Source organism: Arachis stenosperma, chromosome 6 (genome assembly GCF_014773155.1).
Source record: "Arachis stenosperma cultivar V10309 chromosome 6, arast.V10309.gnm1.PFL2, whole genome shotgun sequence".
Taxonomy (NCBI): domain Eukaryota; kingdom Viridiplantae; phylum Streptophyta; class Magnoliopsida; order Fabales; family Fabaceae; genus Arachis; species Arachis stenosperma.
The window spans coordinates 24,176,213-24,198,680 of record NC_080382.1 but is presented as its reverse complement, the minus strand read 5'-3'; the positions used below and the strand labels follow the sequence as shown (position 1 = coordinate 24,198,680).

Sequence of the window (22,468 nt, the reverse complement as noted above, 5' to 3'; positions counted from 1 at the left end):
ACTCCATTTTTGAGGTGGAAAGAACTTTGCCAAGAAGGCATTGACTAGCTTTTCCCAAGAGTCCAGGCTGTCTTTAGGTTGTGAGTCCAACCATATTCTAGCTCTGTCTCTTACAGCAAAAGGGAATAGCATCAGTCTGTAGACCTCAGGGTCAACCCCATTAGTCTTGACTGTGTCACAGATTTGCAAGAATTCAGCTAAAAACTGATGAGGATCTTCCATTGGAAGTCCATGGAACTTGCAATTCTGTTGCAGTAGAGAAACCAACTGAGGCTTAAGCTCAAAGTTGTTTGCTCCAATGGCAGGGATAGAGATGCTTCTCCCATAGAAGTCGGGAGTAGGTGCAGTAAAGTCACCCAGCACCTTCCTTGCATTGTTGGCATTGTTGTTATTTTCGGCTGCCATGTCTTCTTCTTCTTTGAAGATTTCTGTTAGGTCCTCTACAGAGAGTTGTGCCTTAGCTTCTCTTAGCTTTCGCTTCAAGGTCCTTTCAGGTTCAGGGTCAGCTTCAACAAGAGTGCCTTTGTCTCTGCTCCTGCTCATATGAAAGAGAAGAAAACAAGAAAATATGGAATCCTCTATGTCACAGTATAGAGATTTCTTGAGGTGTCAGAGGAAAAGAAAAGTAGAAGACAGAAGTAGAAAATTCGAACTTATCAAAGAAGATGGAGTTCGAATTTTGCATTAAGGAATAGAGTTAGTTCATAAATAGAAGGATGTGAGAAGAAGGGAAGTAATTTTCGAAAATTGAGTGAAAGATTTTGAAAACATTTTGAAAAACACTAATTGATTTTCGAAAATAAGAGTAGAAAAGAAATCAAGTGATTTTTGAAAAAGATTTTGAAATTAGAAATAAAAAAAAATTTGATTGAAAACTATTTTGAAAAAGATGTGATTAAAAAGATTTGATTGAAAAGTTATGGTTTTAAAAAGATATGATTGAAAAGATATGATTTGAAAACAATTTTAAAAAAATTTGATTTTAAAAATTAATGGCTTGCCTAATAAGAAAAGATATGATTCAAACATTAAACCTTTCTCAACAGAAAAGGCAACATACTTAAAATGTTCAATCAAATCATTAATTGTTAGTAAGTATCTTTGAAAAAGGAAAGAAATTGATTTTGAAAACATTTGATTGAAAAGATATGATTTGAAAAAGATTTGATTTTGAAAAACTTTGAAAACTTGAAAAAAAAATTGATTTGAAAACAAAATCTTCCCTCTTGTGCCATCCTGGCGTTAAACGCCCAGAATGGTATCCATTCTGGCGTTTAACGCCCAAAATGCACCCTTTTTGGGCGTTAAACGCCCAACCAGGTACCCTGGCTGGCGTTTAAACGCCAGTCCATCCTTCTTCACTGGGCGTTTTGAACGCCCAGCTTTTTCTGTATAATTCCTCTGCAGTATGTTCTGAATCTTCAATTCTTTGTATTATTGACTTGAAAAGACACAAATTAAAAATATTTTTGGATTTTTAATAATCAAAATTCAACAAGAATCAGATAACAATGCATGCAAGACACCAAACTTAGCAGTTTGTATACTACTGACACTACATGAGACACATAAACACTCAAGTCAAAAGAATTCAAAGATCAGAGTAAGAAATCATCAAGAATTACTTGAAGATCCTTGAGACACATGAATGAATGTATGCAATTGACACCAAACTTAAGATGAGACACTAGACTCAAGCAAGAAACATCAAATATTTTTGGTTTTTTATGATTTTGTGAATTTTTTTTTTGTGTTTTTCGAAAATTAAGTGGAAAAAGATATCAAAATTCTTAATGAGAATTCCAAGAATCAGTGCAATGCTAGTCTAAGACTCCGGTCCAGGAATTAGACATGGCTTCACAGCCAGCCAAGCTTTCAAAGAAAGCTTCGGTCCAAAACACTAGACATGGCCAAAGGCCAGCCAAGCCTTAGCAGATCACTGCTCCAAAAGCAAGATTGATAAAAAATCAACAAGCTTCTGTGATGATAAGTTAAAACCTCGGTCCAATGAGATTAGACATGGCTTCTCAGCCAGCCAGATTTCAACAAATCATCATGAAACTCTAGAATTCATCTTCAAGAATTTCGAAAAAAATAAATACCTAATCTAAGCAACAAGATGAACCGTCAGTTGTCCATACACAAACAATCCCCGGCAACGGCGCCAAAAACTTGGTGCACGAAATTGTGATCAATACTTTTCAAAACATAAACAATCCCTAGTAATGGCTCTAAAGACTTGGTGCTCAATACCATGGCATAAACACAACTTCGCACAACTAACCAGCAAGTGCACTGGGTCGTCCAAGTAATAAACCTTACGCGAGTAAGGGTCGATCCCACGGAGATTGGTGGTATGAAGCAAGCTATGGTCACCTTGTAAATCTCAGTCAGGCTGACTCAAATGGGTATAGTAGTAAACGAATAAAGCAATAAGATAAAGATAGAGATACTTATGCATATCATTGGTGAGAGCTTCAGATAAGCGTATGAAGATGCCTTCCCTTCCGTCTCTCTGCTTTCTTACTGTCTTCATCCAATCCTTCTTACTCCTTTCCATGGCAAGCTCGTGTAGGGTTTCACCGTTGTCAGTGGCTACCTCCCATCCTCTCATTGGAAATATGTCCCTGATGCTCTGTCACAGCATAGGCTATCCATCTGTCGGTTCTCAATCAGGCCGGAATAGAATCCAGTGATTCTTTTGCGTCTGTCACTAACGCCCCGCCCTCAGGAGTTTGAAGCACGTCACAGTCATTCAATCATTGAATCCTACTCAGAATACCACAGACAAGGTTAGACCTTCCGGATTCTCTTGAATGCCGCCATCAGTTCTTGCCTATACCACGAAGACTCCGATTAAAGAATCCAAGAGATATTCACTAAGCCTCGTATGCTTGTAGAACAAGAGTGGTTGTCAGTCACTTTGTTCATGAGTGAGAATGGTGATGATCCGTGACAATCATCACCTTCATCAAGTTGAAGAACAAGTGATATCTTGGACAAAGAACAAGCGGAATTGAATAGAAGAACAATAGTAATTGCATTAATACTCGAGGTACAGCAGAGCTCCACACCTTAATCTATGGTGTGTAGAAACTCCACCGTTGAAAATACATAAGAACAAGGTCTAGGCATGGCCGAATGGCCAGCCTCCCAAACGATCTAAGATAGCATAAAACTCAAAGATAGCTACCCCGATGTCAAATACAATAGTAAAAGGTCCTACTTATAGAAAACTAGTAGCCTAAGGTGTACTAAGATGAGTAAATGACATAAAAATCCACTTCCGGGCCCACTTGGTGTGTGCTTGGGCTGAGCAAATGAAGCTTTTTCGTGTAGAGACTCCTCTTGGAGTTAAACGCCAGCTTTTATGCCAGTTTGGGCGTTTAACTCCCATTTGGGTGCCAGTTCCGGCGTTTAACGCTGGAATTTCTTGAGGTGACTTTGAACGCCGGTTTGGGCCATCAAATCTTGGGCAAAGTATGGACTATCATATATTGCTGGAAATCCCAGGATGTCTACTTTCCAACGCCGTTAAGAACGCGCCAATTGGGCTTCTGTAGCTCCAGAAAATCCACTTCGAGTGCAGGGAGGTCAGAATCCAACAGCATCTGCAGTCCTTTTGAGTCTCTGGATCAGATTTTTGCTCAGATCCCTCAATTTCAGCCAGAAAATACCTGAAATCACAGAAAAACACACAAACTCATAGTAAAGTCTAGAAAAGTGAATTTTAATTAAAAACTAATAAAAATATACTAAAAACTAACTAGATCACACTAAAAACATACTAAAAACAATGCCAAAAAGCGTACAAATTATCCGCTCATCAACAAGCAAACCTTTAAGTTTGGTGTTAACACTTTGCTTATGGCTTCTCTATTTAGCACCAAAGGGAGATGAATGTTCTTCATGGAGGAATGAGATGGCCACTAGCATAACTGAGGTGGTTGAGTTCCTTTCATTCTATTTCTCTTCCGTTCTCATTTTGTTGTCCTCTATTTTCTGTTGCTTTGATTGCTTGCATGATTTTTAGTGCTTTTATCAATATATATATATATATATATATATATATATATATATATATATATATATATATATATATATATATCATGTATCGCTCACTAAGCTTGAATTCAAAAGAAAAAGAACTGATGTATTGCATGAGAAATTGAGTTTATATTTAAGAGTAGTCTTATTTACTTAAATGTGGTGCTATTATTTGTGATTTTGAATGCATGACATGAACAGTGCATATTTAAATTTGAATCAAAGGATGTTGATGTATAAAGAACAGGAATTTAGAGAATTATTATGACTTCTCTGAAATAAACAAAAATTTAATCCTTGAAGCAAAAGAAACAGCAAAAGAAAAAAAACTATAAAAGCAAGGTCCAAGGCTCTGAGCATCAATGACTAGGGAGGTCAGACAGGATTAAAAGCTCAAAGAGTTATTTCCCTAGTCATATGCTTGTGGTGTGATTGTGTCAAGTAATCCTTGAGACAGAACACTGAGAGTCGAGACCAAGTGCATTTAACAGAGTATGCCAAATGCTTTGAGCACCACTGTCTGGGAGTAACCAAAAGAAAAATCAGAACTTAAAGAAAGTCCCCCAGGTAAGTGCTTGTGGTGTTTCTGTGTCAAGTAACCCTTGAGACAAAACATTTAAAGTCACGACTAGGCTCAAGGTGCAAAGCACCAAAGAAAAATAACTTAAAGTAAATTTTGCTGTGTTTAAGGATTAAACTGGAGTATAAAGATCAAAGAATTCATAATATGATCCGGATTCTAATTCCGAATAACAGTGACGTTCATCTGATTTAAAAGAGAGTGAGATGCCAAAACTGTTCAAAATTACAATGAATATACCCCAATTTTAAGAAAGACTTAAGCATGACTAAACTCTCACTTCTCATACAAATTCACATCTTAATCATGCACTTATTTTGGTTGCTTGAGGACAAGCAACAATTCAAGTTTGGTGTTGTGATGCGTGAGCATTTTTCTTATCTTTTCCTAGTGAATTTGCATTTAAATTGTTGAGTTTAATCCAGAATTAATTATCTTTTAGCCACTATGGGTGCTACTTTGAGTCTCATGCAATTCTGCTTATTTTAGGTAGCATTTGGCTGGATTTGATGGAGAAGAAGCTTGCACAAATGGAAGGAGCACAAGAATTAAAGGAGATGATCAGTGAGGAGCAACACGTGCGCGTACCTGACGCGTGCGCGTACCTGACACGTACGCGTGACACTCGAAGAAGACCATTGACGCGTACGCGTGACTGACGCGTACGCGTGACTGACGCGTACGCGTGACATGCGCCACGTGCAGAAAACTCAAAAAACACTGGGGATAATTTCTGGGCCCCATTTTGGCACTCAAGTAAGGCGCAGCTCTCTGCCAAGTTAGGCACGGACCTAGTGAAGACAAGTGGTCCCCACATTACAAGGCGCGGATTATTTGATTAATTCTGATTTAAATTTAAATTTTAAAATAGGAAAAGATATTATTTTAATTTTAGAAATTAGATTTTAAATTAATTGGGATTAGATATAAAAGATATGGAGATTCTATTCCAATTTACATTCCGTACTTTTACAGTTTACCTGAATCATTATTTTCTCTTTGAACCATAAGCAACTAAACCTCCACTGTTAAGGTTATGAGCTCTGTCTATTGTATGGATTGATACTATTATTTTTCTATTTTAATTCATGTTTGATTTATATTTCAAGAATTGTTTTCGTTCTTTATCTTTTTGGGTGGAACGGAAGTATGACCCTCTTTCTAATTGAGTTCATGTATAACTTGGAAAAGCTCTTTACTTGAACAACAACTTGAAAACATATTCTCCTAAATTTCTAATTATCTAAATTTAACGGGATACGTGACATATAATCCTCTTCTATTTGGGTAATTAGGATTTTTGTGGCATGATAACTAGAATTAAACTTCACCCCCTAATTGGAATTAATTGACCAAGGGATTGGCGATTGATGAATTTTAGAGGAGACTAGAAAGGTTTAAGGAATTAGGGTCTAGTCACATATAGTTTACCATGAATTGAATCTTGCATGATTAAAATAGTTAGTAAGAAAAGTCAATCCGGAAAATAGATAACTCTGAAACCTTAATTGCCTTCTTCATATTGTTTCTCCCAACTTATTTACTTTCCTGTCTTTTTAATATTTTGAATTTATTATTTATGCTTTTGAATCTTCAAAACCATTTTCTGTTTGTCTGACTAAGCTAATCACTCAAGTATTGTTGCTTGATCCATCAATCCTCGTGGGATCGACCCTCACTCACCTGAGGTATTACTTGGTACGATCCGGTGCACTTACTGGTTAGTTTGTGGTTATAAATATCCGCACCAGTTGTTCATTCTCATTTGGATTTGCCACATTGGCATTAATAGCACGATTATGATCCATAGTGGACTTTGCAGCTTCCTTTTCAAAGGTCTCACTTAGATTTTCATTATCCTTGTAAAGTCTAGCTTGTTGGAAGCGCCCCCTGAAGGTCCTCTCAGGTTCAGGATCAAAATCAAGAAGGGCTCTTTATCCATGTTCCTGCTCATAAACAAACGGAAAACAAAGGAAAGTGGGAGCCTCTACATCAGAGTGCAGAGAATTTCCTGTGAGGTAACTCGTGTAAAAGAAATAAAATGAAATAAATTGAACAACTAAAGCAGAACAATTCAAAAATCACTAAACAGAAATTGGGAATTTTTTTTTCAAAAATTAAAAAAAATAACAATAAATAGAAAAATCAAATAAAATACTAGGGCACACCAAACTTAATTTCAGAAATTAAAAAATCTTAATTGATGCAAAATTCAAAAATTAAAGCAAAAAAACTAGAACTAATAAAATAGAAAAACAAAAATAAAAGTAAAAATAATGCAAGGAACAAACGAAACTAAAATGAAAAAAATAAAAAAAAGAACTATAAAAGTAAAAGACACATAAAACAACAGGATAACTAAATAATTTTAATAACTAATAACGAAAATGAAAATTAAAAAGGAAAGTAAAAGAAATGAATATAGGGGGCTAGGTGAACGAAAAGCAAGAAAAAAATAAAGGAAAAGAATGAAAAATAAAAATTAATAATACTAAAATAAAATTAATTAGAAGAAAAATAATCTAATCTAAGCAATCAAACAACTAGTAGTTGTCAATCACAGTCAATCTCTGGCAACGGCGCCAAAAATTTGGTGTGGAATTTATAACCCACAAATGAATCCGCAAGTGCACTAGGTCGTACCAAGTAGTACCTCAAGTGAATGAGGGTCGATCCCATGAGGATTGATGGACTAAGCAACAATGATTGCGTGATTTACTTAGTTAAACAAGAAGAAAAGAACGTTTGGGTCTCAAATGAATTAAACAGTAAATTTAGAAAATTAATAAAGCAAGCAGTAAAATGGTGTGAAGAATTTATGAGTAAAACAGTTAAGATTTCAGAGATGTTTATTTTCCGGATTAACGTTTCTCACCAACTACTTTAATTATGCAAGATTCAATTCATGGCAAAATATGTGACTAAATTCTAATTCCTTAGACCTTTTTAGTCTCCTCTAACCTTCATCAACTGCCAATTCCTTGGTCACTTGATTCCAATTAGAGGGTTATGTTCAAATCTAGTTTATGTGCCACAGAAACCCTAATTATCTAAATATAAGAGGATTATATGTCACGTATTCCATTTAGTCCAGATAATTAGTGATTTAGGAGAATTTGTTTTCAAGCTATTGTTCAGGTAAAGAGCTTTTCCAAGTTTTACAAGAACTCAAATAGAATAAGGGTCATACTTCCATTCCACCCAGATTCATAAGATAAAGAACGAAAACAATTCTTGAAATTGAAATCAGTACATGAATTAAAATAGAAAAGTAATAATATTAATCCATACAATAAACAGAGCTACTAACCTTAATAGTGGAGGTTTAGTTACTCATAGCTCACAGAGAAAACTAGGGTTCTATAAAACTCTAAAGTGCAGAATGAGGTAAAAGAGAAGAGAAGAGCCCAAAGGGCTAATTTTTTTTCTTTTCATATCTTATCCAAATTAATATTAAATATATTTTCTAAAACTAAATAATATCTTTTCCTATTTGTAATAAAAATAAAAGTTTTAATAAAAATTTATATAACATCTTTGCTGCTTGCTTCATCATGGGCTGGGATTTGGAGTGCGCTTTCAAGCTTTGGCGCAGTGAAGTTAGGCGTGGAGGGTGCAGCAAGTAATTGAAAGGCAAGTGCTTCTTTCGGCGCCTAACTTGGAGAATCCCAAGTTAGGTGCCACCAAGACCGTACAGCTAGAAAGAAGTGTATACTATTATACATAATTAGAAAGCTCTAAAAATTAGCTTTTCAATACCGCTGGAATCACGTCAATTGGACCTCTATAGCTCAAGTTATTTCTGTTTGAGTGCAAGGAGGTCAGAGTTGACAACATCATCCACTTTCTTCCTCTTCTATAAAATTTTGTCAAATCCATTTGAATACTACCTGAAATAAACAGAATTGCACACAACTCAAAGTAGCATTCATAGTAGCTAAAAAGTAGTTAAATCTTGATTAAACTTACAAATCCAAATGCAAATTCACTAAACAAAGATAGGAAAGATGCTCACGCATCTCGCACGGAGAGAGTTTTTTTTTTTACTTAAAAAAGGATCATGTGTGCACACATATGTGTGCGTACGCACAAAGAGCGAAAATGGCTGAGGTGCGCACGCACAGAGAGGTGCGAGCGCTGATGAGCGGATAATTTATACGCTTTTTGGCACTATTTTTAGTATGTTTTTAGTATATTTTAGTTAGTTTTATTATATTTTTATTATTTTTTATTTAAAATTCACTTTTCTGGACTTTACTATGAGTTTGTGTGTTTTTCTGTGATTGCAGGTAATTTCTGGCTGAAATTGAGGGACCTGAGCAAAAATCTGATTCAGAGGCTGAAAAAGGACTGCAGATGCTGTTGGATTCTGACCTCCCTGCACTCGAAGTGGATTTTCTGGAGCTACAAAATCCCAATTGGCGCGCTCTCAATTGCGTTGGAAAGTAGACATCCTGGGCTTGCAATATATAATAGTCCATACTTTGCCCGAGATTTGATGGCCCAAACCGGCGTTGCAAATCAGCTTCAGAATTCCCGGCGTTTAACGCCGGAACTGGCACAAAAGTTGGAGTTAAACGCCCAAACTGGCGCAAAAGCTGGCGTTTAACTCCAGGAAAAGTCTCTACACATGAAAGCTTCAATGCTCAGCCCAAGCACATACCAAGTGGACCCCGGAAGTGGATTTTTACGTCATTTACTCATTTCTGTATATCCTAGGTTACTAGTTCACTATAAATAGGATCTTTTAACATTGTATCTGGACCTCATGACACTTTACACGTTTCATATTGTACCTTCTATGGTATGAGTCTCTAAACCCCATGGTTGGGGGTGAGGAGCTCTGCTGTGTCTTGATGGATTAATGCAATTACTACTGTTTTTCATTCAAACACGCTTGTTTCCATTCTAAGATATCACTTGCTCCTCAACTTGATGAATATGATGATCCGTGACACTCATCATCATTCTCACCTATGAACATGTGCCTGACAACCACCTCCGTTCTACTTTAGATTGAGTGGATATCTCTTGGATTCTTTAGCCAGAATCTTCGTGGTATAAGCTAGAATATATTGGCAGCCATTCTTGAGGATCCGGAAGGTCTAAAACTTGTCTGTGGTATTCTGAGTAGGATTCAGGGATTGAATGACTGTGACGAGCTTCAAACTCGTGATTGTGGGGCGTTAGTGACAGACGCAAAAGAATCACTGGATTCTATTCCGACATGATCGAGAACCGACAGATGAATAGTCGTGCTGTGACAGAGCGCATTGAACATTTTCACTGAGAGGATGGGAGGTAGCCATTGACAACAGTGAAACCCTACATACAGCTTGCCATGGAAGGAGTCTTGCGTGTATGAAGAAGAAGACAGTAGGAAAGCAGAGATTCAGAAGATAGAGCATCTCCAAAACCTCAACATGTTCTCCATTACTGCAAAACAAGTATTTATTTCATGTTCTTCTACTTTTCACAATTAAACCTGAGAATTATTGATATCCTGACTAAGAGTTACAAGATAACCATAGCTTGCTTCAAGCCGACAATCTCCGTGGGATTGACCCTTACTCACGTAAGGTATTACTGGACGACCCAGTGCACTTGCTGGTTAGTTGTGCGGAATTGCAAAAGTGTGATTGCAATTTCGTGCACCAAGTTTTTGGCGCCGTTGCCGGGGATTGTTCGAGTTTGGACAACTGACGGTTTATTTTGTTGCTTAGATTAGGAATATTTTATTTTTGTGGTTTAGAGTCTTTTATTTGAGTTTAGTTTTATATTTTAAATTTGGTGTCTTCTTTGTGTTTTCCTTCAAATTTTTGAAATTTTGTGTTTGATTTTCTAAAAACTTTAAGTTTGGTGTTCATCTTGATCTTCAAAGTGTTCTTGGTGTTCATCTTGACATTCAAAGTTTTCTTGTTTGTTCTCTTTGTTTTGATCTAAAATTTCTAAGTTTAGTGTCGTTTTGTTGTTTTTCTCTTTCCTCATAAAAATTTAAAAATAAAAAATATCATTTTCCTTATTTTACTCATTATTTTTGAAATTTTGCATTAATTTAGTCAAAGATTTTCAAAATCATTTTTTTAGTCAAGTCAAAATTCTAATTTCAAAAATTGATCTTTTCAAATCTTTTTCAAAAATCAAATCTTTTTAATTTCTTCAATCATATCTTTTTAATTACTAATTCCAAAATCTTTTAATTAATTAATTAATTAATTTAGTTTTCAATTTTCTTTGATTTTATTTTCTTTTAGTTTTCGAAATTTTATTTTCTTTTCCATTTATTTTAGTTTATTATTTTCGGTCACTTTTAATTAAATAAAAAAAATAATCTACTTGCAATCCATATCATTTTCCTTTCTCCATCATGGACCTAAGTGGAATTGAGCAGTACAGAAGGACTCTGGGGTCATACGCTAACCCCATTACAGCTGCATATGGGAGTAGCATCTGTATACCTCCCATTAAAGCAAGCAGCTTTGAGCTAAATCCTCAACTCATTATCATGGTGCAGCAAAATTGCCAGTATTCCGGTCTTCCACAGGAAGAACCTACTGAGTTTCTGGTACAGTTCTTACAAATTGCTGACACAGTACGTGATAAAGAGGTGGATCAGGATGTCTACAGATTATTACTGTTTCCATTTGCTGTAAAAGATCAAGCTAAGAGGTGGTTAAATAACCAACCCACAGCAAGCATAAAAATATGAAGACAGTTATCAGACAAATTTCTGAATCAATTTTACCCTCCAAAAAGGATGACACAGCTAAGGCTGGACATCCAAGGCTTTAAACAAGAGGATAATGAATCCCTTTATAATGCTTGGGAGAGGTACAGAGGTATGCTAAGAAAATGCCCCTCTGAAATGTTTTCAGAGTGGGTACAGTTAGACATCTTCTACTATGGGCTTACAGAAAAAGCTCAGATGTCTCTGGACCACTCAGCTGTTGGATCTATACACATAAGGAAGACGATTGAAGAGGCCCAAGAGCTCATAGATACGGTTGCTAGAAATCAATATCTATACTCAAGCAGTGAGCCCTCTACAAAAGAAGAAGCTATGGCAGTAACTGCTGATCCTAATCCTCAAGAACAGATTATTGAGCTTAATCAACAATTACTCCTTATGACAAAACAATTAGCAGAATTTAAAGAGATGCTCCAAGACACTAAAAATGCTAACAAGAATATGGAAGCACAATTTAATCAGACAAGACAGCAACTATCTAAACAGATAACAGAAGAATGCCAAGCTGTTAAATTAAGGAGTGGGAAGACATTGAATGTATCAACTCAAAGCAGCAGAAAGCTAAGAAAGGAACAACTGACAGAGGATGACCAACCAACTATCCAAAATCCCTCTGAGGACAGTAAGAGCCCAGAGAGGAATGATTCTGGCGTTCAAACGCCAGAAAAGGGTAAGAAAGTGGCGTTAAACGCCCAATGGGTAGCCACTTCTGGCGTTTAAACGCCAAAAAAGGATTGCAATCTGGCGTTAAACGCCCAAAAAGCACCCAATCCTGGCGTTCAAATGCCACAAAGGGGTCAGACACTTGCAAGTGCTGATAACAACCCCCTTAAGCAGGCTTCTCCAACCACTTCTGTAGGAAATAAACCTGCAACAACTAAGGTTGAAGAGTATAAAGCCAAGATGCCTTATCTTCAGAAACTCCGCCAAGCGGAACAAGATAAACAATTTTCCCGCTTTGCAGATTATCTCAGGACTCTTGAGATAAAAATCCCGTTTGCAGAGGCACTTGAGCAAATACCCTCTTATGCTAAGTTCATGAAAGAGATCTTAAGTCATAAGAAGGATTGGAGAGAACTTGAAAAAATTTTTCTCACTGAAGAATGCAGTGCAGTCATTCTGAAAAGCTTACCAGAGAAGCTTAAAGACCCTGGAAGCTTTATGATACCATGCACATTAGAGGGTACTTGTACCAAGAAAGCTCTATGTGATCTTGGAGCAAGTATCAACCTAATACCTGCATCCACTATCAGAAAGCTTGGCTTGACTGAAGAAGTCAAACCAACCCGAATATGCCTCCAACTTGTTGATGGCTCCATTAAATATCCATCAGGCATAATTGAGGACATGATTGTCAAGGTGGGACCATTTGTCTTTCCCACTGACTTTGTAGTGCTGGAAATGGAGGAGCACAAGAGTGCAACTCTCATTCTAGGAAGATCTTTCCTAGCAACTGGACGAACCCTCATTGACGTCCAAAAAGGGGAATTAACCCTGAGAGTCAATGAGGATGAGTTCAAGTTGAATGTTGTCAAAGCTATGCAGCATCCAGACACATCAAATGACTGCATGAGTGCTGATATTATTAATATGACTGAAAGTCTCGAATTAGAGCTATAGAACATCTTTAAAGATGTTCAGCCTGATCTGGAGGAAATAAAAGAACCTCTGAAAATTCCTCAGGAAGAGGAGAAACCTCCTAAACCCGAGCTCAAACCACTACCACCATCCCTGAAATATGCATTTCTGGGAGCGGGTGACACTTTTCCAGTGATCATAAGCTCTGCTTTAAATCCGTAGGAAGAGAAAGCACTAATTGAAGTGCTAAGGACACACAAGACAACTCTTGGGTGGTCCATAGGTGATCTTAAGGGCATTAGCCCAGCAAGATGCATGCACAAGATCCTATTGGAGGACGATGCTAAGCCAGTGGTTCAACCACAAAGGCGGCTAAATCCAGCCATGAAGGAGGTGGTGCAGAAAGAGGTTACTAAGTTACTAGAGGTTGGGATTATTTATCCTATTTCTGATAGCCCCTGGGTGAGCCCTGTCCACGTTGTCCCTAAGAAGGGAGGCATGACAGTGGTTCATAATGAAAAGAATGAACTGGTTCCTACAAGAATAGTTACAGGGTGGCGTATGTGTATTGACTACAGAAGGCTCAATACAGCCACCATAAAGGATCATTTTCCTTTACCATTCATAGACCAGATGCTAGAGAGACTGGCAGGTCATGAATATTACTGCTTTTTGGATGGCTATTCAGGTTACAACCAAATTGCAGTAGATCCTCAAGACCAAGAGAAAATAGCATTTACATGTCCTTTTGGAGTATTTGCCTGCAGAAGGATGCCTTTTGGTCTGTGCAATGCACCTGCAACCTTTCAGAGGTGCATGCTCTCTATCTTTTCAGATATGGTAGAGAAATTTCTGGAAGTCTTCATGGATGACTTTTCAGTATTTGGAGACTCATTCAGCTCCTGCCTTAACCATCTAGCACTTGTTCTGAAAAGATGCCAAGAGACCAACCTAGTTTTAAACTGGAAAAAAATGTCACTTTATGGTGACTGAAGGGATTGTCCTTGGGCATAAAATTTCAAACAAGGGAATAGAGGTAGATCAAGCTAAGGTGGAGGTAATTCAAAAATTACCACCACCTGCCAATGTTAAGGCAATCAGAAGCTTTCTGGGGCATGCAGGATTCTACAGAAGGTTTATAAAGGATTTTTCAAAAATTGCCAAACCTCTGAGTAATCTGCTAGCTGCTGACACGCCATTTATCTTTGATAAGGAGTGTCTGCAGGCGTTTGAGACTCTGAAAGCTAAGCTGGTCACAGCACCAGTCATCTCTGCACCAGACTGGACATTACCATTTAAACTAATGTGTGATGCCAGTGACCATGCCATTGGTGCAGTATTGGGACAAAGGCATGATAAGCTTCTGCACGTCATTTATTATGGCAGCCGTATTCTAAATGATGTACAGAAGAACTACACAACCACAGAAAAGGAGTTACTTGCAGTGGTTTATGCCATTGACAAGTTCAGATCTTATTTAGTAGGATCAAAAGTGATTGTGTACACTGACAATGCTGCTCTTAAATATCTACTCACAAAACAGGATTCAAAACCCAGGCTCATAAGATGGGTGTTGCTTCTACAAGAGTTTGATATAGAAATAAGAGACAGAAAGGGGCCAGAGAATCAAATAGCTGATCACCTGTCCCGGATAGAACCAGTAGCAGGAGCATCCCTCCCTCCTACTGAGATCTCTGAAACCTTTCCGGATGAGCAATTGTTTGCTATTCAGGAAGCTCCGTGGCTTGCAGACAGTGCAAACTATAAGACTCAAGGTTCTCCTTCTGTAACCATGGAGAGGAAGCATGAAAAGCTTCTCTCAATACAGAGTCAAACAAAACCCCCACATTCAAACTCTAAGTTTGGTGTTGGGGGGGGCACAACCAAACTCTAAGTTTGGTGTTGGGAGGCTACAACTAAACTCTAAGTTTGGTGTTGAGAAGGCCCAACATTGCTCTGATTATCTGTGAGGCTCATTGAGAGCTCACTGTCAAGCTATTGACATTAAAGAAGCGCTTGTTGGGAGGCAACCCAATTTTATTATATCTATTTATTGTTATTTCATATTTTCTATAGGTTGATGATCATGTGAAGTCACAAAAACAATTGAAAAAGCAAAATCAGAATGAAAAATAGCACACCCTGGAGGAGAAACTTGCTGGCGTTTAAACGCCAGTGAGGGTAGCAGAATGGGCGTTAAACGCCCAGTCTGGCACCATTCTGGGTGTTTAACGCCAGAAATGGGCACCAGACTGGCATTTAACGCCAGAAAAGGGCAAGAAGCTGGCGTTAAACGCCAGAAATGGGCAGCAGCCTGGCGTTTAACGCCAGGATTGGCAGCAAAGGGCGTTTTGAACGCCACATGGTGCAGGGATGAGAAATCCTTGATACCTCATGATCTGTGGACCCCACAGGATCCCCACCTACCTCAACTTTATCTATCTTTTCTTCGCACCTTCCGATAACATCCTTTTTCTTCTTTTGCTCGAGGACGAGCAAACCTTCTAAGTTTGGTGTGGTAAAAGCGTTGCTTTTCCATAACCACTGATGGCACCTAAGGCCAGAGAAACCTCTAGGAAGAGGAAAGGGAAGGCAGTTGCTTCCAACTCCAAGTCATGAGAGATGGAGAGATTCATCTCAAAAGCCCATCACTATAAAGAGGATGGAGCAAACAAGAGAGCCCACTCATGGACCTCAACAAAAACAACCATTATCCTCCATGAAATCAGAGAGGAGCAACAAAGGCAAGGAAGAGACATTGAGGAGCTCAAGCACTCCATAGGATCTTCAAGAAGGAGAACTAGCCGTCATCACTAAGGTGGACCCGTTCTTTAATTTCCTTGTTCTTATTATTCTATTTTTCGATTTTTTATGCTTGATGTTCTATCTATGTTTGTGTCTTCACCACATGATCATTAGTATCTTAGAGTCTATGCCTTAAAGCTATGAATGTCCTATGAATCCATCACCTTTCTTAAATGAAAAATGTTTTTATTACAAAAGAACAAGAAGTACATGATTTCGAATTCATCCTTGAATCTAGTTTAATTATTTTAATGTGGTGACAATACTTTTTGTTTTCTGAATGAAAGCTTGAACAGTGCATATGTCTTTTGAATTTGTTGTTTTAAGAATGTTAAAATTGTTGGCTTTTGAAAGAATGATGGAAAAGGAGAACTGTTATTGAGGATCTGAAAAATCATCAAATTGATTCTTGAAGCAAGAAAAAGTAGTGAATACAACAAAAAAAAAGAGAGAAAAAGAAAAAGCAAGCAGAAAAAGCCAATAGCCCTTTAAACCAAAAGGCAAGGGTAAAAATAAAAAGGATCCAAGGCTTTGAGCATCAGTGGATAGGAGGGCCTACAGGAATAACATCCTGGCCTAAGCGGCTAAACCAAGCTGTCCCTAACCATGTGCTTGTGGCGTGAAGGTGTCAAGTGAAAACTTGAGATTGAGCGGTTAAAGTCATGATCCAAGGCAAAAAGAGTGTGCTTAAGAACCCTGGACACCTCTAATTGGGGACTCTAGCAAAGCTGAGTCACAATCTGAAAAGGTTCACCCAGTTATGTGTCTGTGGCATGTATGTATCCGGAAAATATTGGAAAACAGAGTGCTTTGGGCCACGGTCAAGACTCATAAAGTAGATGTGTTCAAGGATCAACATACTTAACTAGGAGAATCAGTAACACTATCTGAATTATGAGTTCTTATAGATGCCAATCATTCTAAACATCAAAGGATAAAGTGAGATGCCAAAACTGTTCAGAGGCAAAAAGCTACTAGTCCCGCTCATCTAATTGGAGCTAAGTTTCATTGATATTTTGGAGTCTATAGTATGTTCTCTTCTTTTTATCCTATTTGATTTTCAGTTGCTTGGGGACAAGCAACGATTTAAGTTTGGTGTTGTGATGAGCGGATAATTTATACGCTTTTTGGCACTGTTTTTAGTATGTTTTTAGTATATTTTAGTTAGTTTTTATTATATTTTTATTAGTTTTTATTTAAAATTCACTTTTCTGGACTTTACTATGAGTTTGTGTGTTTTTCTGTGATTTCAGGTAATTTCTGGCTGAAATTGAGGGACCTGAGCAAAAATCTGATTCAGAGGCTGAAAAAGGACTGCAGATGCTGTTGGATTCTGACCTCCCTGCACTCGAAGTGGATTTTCTGGAGCTACAAACGCCCAATTGGCGCGCTATCAATTGCGTTGGAAAGTAGACATCCTGGGCTTTCTAGCAATGTATAATAGTCTATATTTTTCCAGAGATTTGATGGCCCAAACCGGCGTTGCAAATCAGCTTCAGAATTCCCGGCGTTTAACGCCGGAACTGGCACAAAAGTTGGAGTTAAACGCCCAAATTAGCACAAAAGCTGGCGTTTAACTCCAGGAAAAGTCTCTACACATGAAAGCTTCAATGCTCAGCCCAAGCACACACCAAGTGGACCCCGGAAGTGGATTTTTATGTCATTTACTCATTTCTGTATATCCTAGGTTACTAGTTCACTATAAATAGGATCTTTTAACATTATATCTGGACCTCATGACACTTTACACGTTTCATATTGTACCTTCTATGGTATGAGTCTCTAAACCCCATGGTTGGGGGTGAGGAGCTCTGCTGTGTCTTGATGGATTAATGCAATTACTACTGTTTTTCATTCAAACACGCTTGTTTCCATTCTAAGATATCACTTGCTCCTCATCTTGATGAATGTGATGATCCGTGACACTCATCATTATTCTCACCTATGAACGTGTGCCTGACAACCACCTCTGTTCTACTTTAGATTGAGTGGATATCTCTTGGATTCTTTAGCCAGAATCTTCGTGGTATAAGCTAGATTATATTGGCGGCCATTCTTGAGGATCCGGAAGGTCTAGACCTTGTCTGTGGTATTCTGAGTAGGATTCAGGAATTGAATGACTGTGACGAGCTTCAAACTCACGATTGTGAGGCGTTAGTGACAGATGCAAAAGAATCACTGGATTCTATTCCGACATGATCGAGAACCGACAGATGAATAGCCGTGTTGTGACAGAGCGCGTTGAACATTTTCACTGAGAGGATGGGAGGTAGCCATTGACAACAGTGAAACCCTACATACAGCTTGCCATGGAAGGAGCCTTGCGTGTATGAAGAAGAAAACAGTAGGAAAGCAGAGATTCAGAAGATAGAGCATCTCCAAAACCTCAACCTGTTCTCCATTACTGCAAAACATGTATTTATTTCATGTTCTTCTACTTTTCACAATTAAACCTGAGAATTATTGATATCCTGACTAAGAGTTACAAGATAACCATAGCTTGCTTCAAGCCGACAATCTCCGTGGGATCGACCCTTACTCACGTAAGGTATTACTTGGACGACCCAGTGCACTTGTTGATTAGTTGTGCGGAATTGCAAAAGTGTGATTGCAATTTCGTGCACCAAGCGCTCCGGGCAGAAGGGCTGCAAATGAGTTAGCGTGCGCAAACATGGGTGCATACGCATAGAATGCACGAAAAGGGGTTGGTGTGCGTACGTACAAGTCTGTGCGTACGCACAAAGGGCGAAAAAGACTGGGATGCACACGCACAAAGATGTGTGAGTGCTCCCAACAGAAGCTACGTAAAAGGGTTGGCATACTCATCTAGGGGTGCGTATGCACACTGCCATGTTTCTCCAAAAATTTTGCCTTAATTCCTATGACACTCAACTTGAGCTCAACAAAAGTTTTAACCCAAAACATCTAGAAATTCATCAACTCATGATCCATATGAAAATCAACCTATCTATGTTCAAAATTAAACTAATCCTAAGCTAACCAAGACAAAAAAAATGCAATTAAGTTAAATTATAAACAAAGAGAAGGGTTAGAACAATGTTATCATAGTGGAGTGTCTCCCACCTAGCACTTTGTTTTAACGTCCTTAAGTTGGACATGCATAAATTCAATGATCACTACTTGAAGCCTCTCCAAGGAGAAAAATCTCTAACCCCTTGGCTTACTTAGCTTGTGTGTGCTCCAATGACTTAGGCTCCTTGACAACTTTTTCTTCATCTTGACCGACATTAAGCTCAATCATTTTCTCTTCAATTAGATCACACCCAAAGATAGAATATACTTCATGGAGTGGTTTCTTGGCTCCATCTAAGGTGAATTTCACCACTTTCCCTTCAGCTTCAAATGAATAAGCTCCTGAAAAAGCATCCAACTTGAACCTAGATGTCTTCAAAAACGGCCTCCCAAGGAGGATGGAACATGGGTATCCGAATCAATTGGAGGTGTCTCCAAAATGTAAAAGTCCACCAAAAATAGAAATTCTTGAATATTCACCAACACATTCTCCGTAATTTTCATAACCGACACAGTACTCTTGTCCACCAACACAAATCTTGCTCCGGACAGCTTCAAGGGCGACAAATTCAACTTTTCATAGATAGGGAGAGGCATGATGCTCACACAAGCTCCTAAGTCACAGATGCAATCCATGAACTTCATTCCACCAATCACACAAGTCACCAAGTAAGGGTCGGGATCACTACACTTTTTCGGAATAAGAGAAGAAATATAATTATTTACCGGACTCTTGCCTAGCTCACCAATTTTCTCCTTGTGAGTACAAACATCCTTTAGAAATTTGGCGTATTTTGGAACTTGTTGGATGGCTTGAAAAAGAGGAACGGTAACCTCTACATTCTTGAAAATTTTCACCACATTAGTGTCAAAGTCCTTATGCTTCTTGGCCTTTTTAGCCACCGACAGAAAAGGAATTGGTGTAGGCTCCTCAAGGAAAATTTTTCTTTTGAGATCCTTGACCTTCAATGGATCCTCCTCTTCTTTTGCAACATCTTTCTTTTCTCCCTCATTCAATTCTACCTCCTCTTCGATTTTTTTCATTGTGGTTTTCCTTACTTATATTTGTAGGCTTAAAACCAACTTCATCCAATTTTGTACCACTCCTTAGGGTGATTGAATTAATGTTTCCCTTGGAGTTTGATTGAGGTTGAGAAGGTAGGCCACTCGAGGTAGAAGCTTGAAGGGTGTTGTGATTGTTGGAAGGAGATAGAGTCAACTGGGATAAGGTTTCGGTAATGGTTGCCATGTAGGTTTCTTGCTTTTTGCGGAACTCCCGTTGCTCTTGTATGAAGCTTTGAAGTGCGTCATTCATATAAGGTTGATTTGAAGAGGATGGCTGATTATTTTGGTGAAGTGTAGGCCTAGTGTGTGGTGGTTGATATCTTGCTTGAGGTTGAGAGTGTGATTATTATTGATTAAGTTGTGGGTGGGGCGGGCTTTGTGGTTGATTTGATTGGTAGTGGGATTGAAGTGATTGTTGGGAAGGTTGTTGGCCTTGAGAGGGTTCGTGATAGTAAGCTTGTTGCATTGAAAAAGGTTGAGCTTGAGAGGAATGATTCCACCTTTGATTTGAGTTGTCTCTCCACCCTTGACTTTGGTTTCCTCCATAGTGGTAAGATCCTTGATTGCCTTGATTGAAATTGGACCTTTGTGGATAGAGATTTGCCACCGCCAATGTGTTGTCTTCTTGAATTTGGGGGTATTCGTCGGTGTAGTGACCATTGCAAGTACAAATACCACAAGATCTATAAGGCCCTTCAATCCTAGAAGGTTGAGGTGGAGCAAGTAACATTGGTGGAATTTGTTGACTTTGAGTGATTTGTCTTAACAAAACCGTTATTTCACTAATTTTCTTGGTCAAGATAGCGTCACCGGAAGGTGAGACTTCACTGATAGCCTTTGGTTGGGGGTTTCTTGCCCTTAGATGTTGAGTTGAATCCGCCAAATCCATAATGACTTCCCAAGCTTCTTCTGCGGTCTTGTTTTTAGTGAGAGATCCTCCACTTGAGGCTTCAATAAGAAGCTTGTCTTGAGGGACCAAGCCTTGGCAAAAGTAGCTTATGAGCACCAATTCATCAATGCAATGGTGAGGACAAGACTCCAACAACTTCTTGAATCTCTCCCAATATTCATAAAGGGTTTTTCCATCTCTTTGCATGGTGCATTAGATTTCTTTCCTTAAACGATTCGTCTTTTGAGGTGGAAAGAACTTTTCAAGGAACTCCTTGCGCAACAAATTCCAATTAGTTATCACTTTATCAGATTGGGTGTAAAACCATTCTTTTGCCTTTTCCTCCAAAGAGAAAGGGAAAGCAAAAACCATTACAGATATTTCATCCGAGCCATGCCTTCTTGCGGTTTAGCACACAACATGAAAATCTTTCAAGTGCTTGAGGGGATCTTCACCCGGCAAACCATGATACTTTGGAAGCAAGTTGATCAAACCCGTCTTGAGTTCAAAGTTCTCATCTAAATCCGGGTACCAAACTTGTACGGGTTGCAAAGTAATGTCTGGAGCTCCAGCCTCCTTGAGAGTGACTCTCCGAGGAGGTGCCGCCATGTTGTTGTCACCTAATTCACTCACAGAAATTTTAACACTTCCAACAAAAGAATACAAGGTTCTCTCATTTAATGAAAAATGAGAATCATGGTTAGAAAGTGATTGTGAATCGGGTCTCTCTTCAAGAGAATCTGATTCACTATGCACAAATGCTAACCAGCACCGAGCTTGCCTAAGATGAGTTAACATCCTTTCTATTTTAGGATCAAAAGTGGCCAAGTTCGGGTCTGGAAGCGACCGTGTCATTCAACTAAGGAATCATAGAAATCATGCAATTATCAAAAGCAAAGCAAGAGTAAGAGGGTAAATAAAAATGATCTAATAGTCAATGACTACCAAAACTATCTAAATAAAAGTACTAGCTACCAATTAGTGTCAAGTGACAAACAAAAATAAAGTATTCACACTATTCACATATTCACAACAACCAAAAGTATAGCACTCATTTCACTTAGTTCCCCGACAACGGCGCCAAAAACTTGGTGCTGGCCGGATGTCGGTTAGGAATTTTCTCAAGAAATAGGATCGGCGTTGCAAGTATAGTCCCAACCATTAAGGCGACCCTCGACCAAAGTTTTGATTAAAGACGTTACAATTCAATTCACAATAACCGGGAGTAAAATCCCGAGACGTCTTCCCAAGGAACTAGTCACCACAAGTGTACAAGTTTGGTTGTGAAATCGAGGGAGTTTTCAGTAATGAAGCAATCAATTAAGAAATAAAAGAACACTAAAAATTGCAACTAATGAACTAATAAACAAATTAAAGAACTATCTATATAATATGGAAAAGTAAAGTTTTAAAATGATTGAAGTATGTTTCAAAGCATAAATGGAAGCCTTGACTTGGGTTAAGTTAGGGAATCACTTCCTTGTCATAACCACAACTATGATAATTATAATGGATTAATCTCACCTAGTCAACCCTTAACATCGAAGAGTAAGTCAAGTGAGCATAGTTGTTCTTAATCTACAAATCCTAGATAACTTACTAATTGCCTTAGTAAAAAGCTAGCGTTAGTGGAAACAAGAATAATTAACAATCCAAGAATTATCACTAAATGTTGGACACTATGACTCTAGTATCTCATATACTCATTTTTTCCATGCCAAAT

At 38.2% G+C, this 22,468-nt stretch overlaps 1 protein-coding gene across 1 annotated transcript; it reads right to left on the bottom strand.

Moving 5' to 3' along the window:
• Positions 1-19,166: 19,166 nt before the first annotated feature.
• Positions 19,167-19,835, bottom strand: LOC130933913 (uncharacterized). Its single transcript, XM_057863513.1, has one exon. It carries the CDS (start codon positions 19,833-19,835, stop codon positions 19,167-19,169), a length of 669 nt encoding a protein of 222 aa, XP_057719496.1.
• Positions 19,836-22,468: the final 2,633 nt, after the last annotated feature.

Coding starts and splice junctions, on each gene's coding strand:
- LOC130933913 (XM_057863513.1), bottom strand. CDS start 19,835: ATGAAAAAAATCGAAGAGGAGGTAGAATTGAATGAGGGAGAAAAGAAA.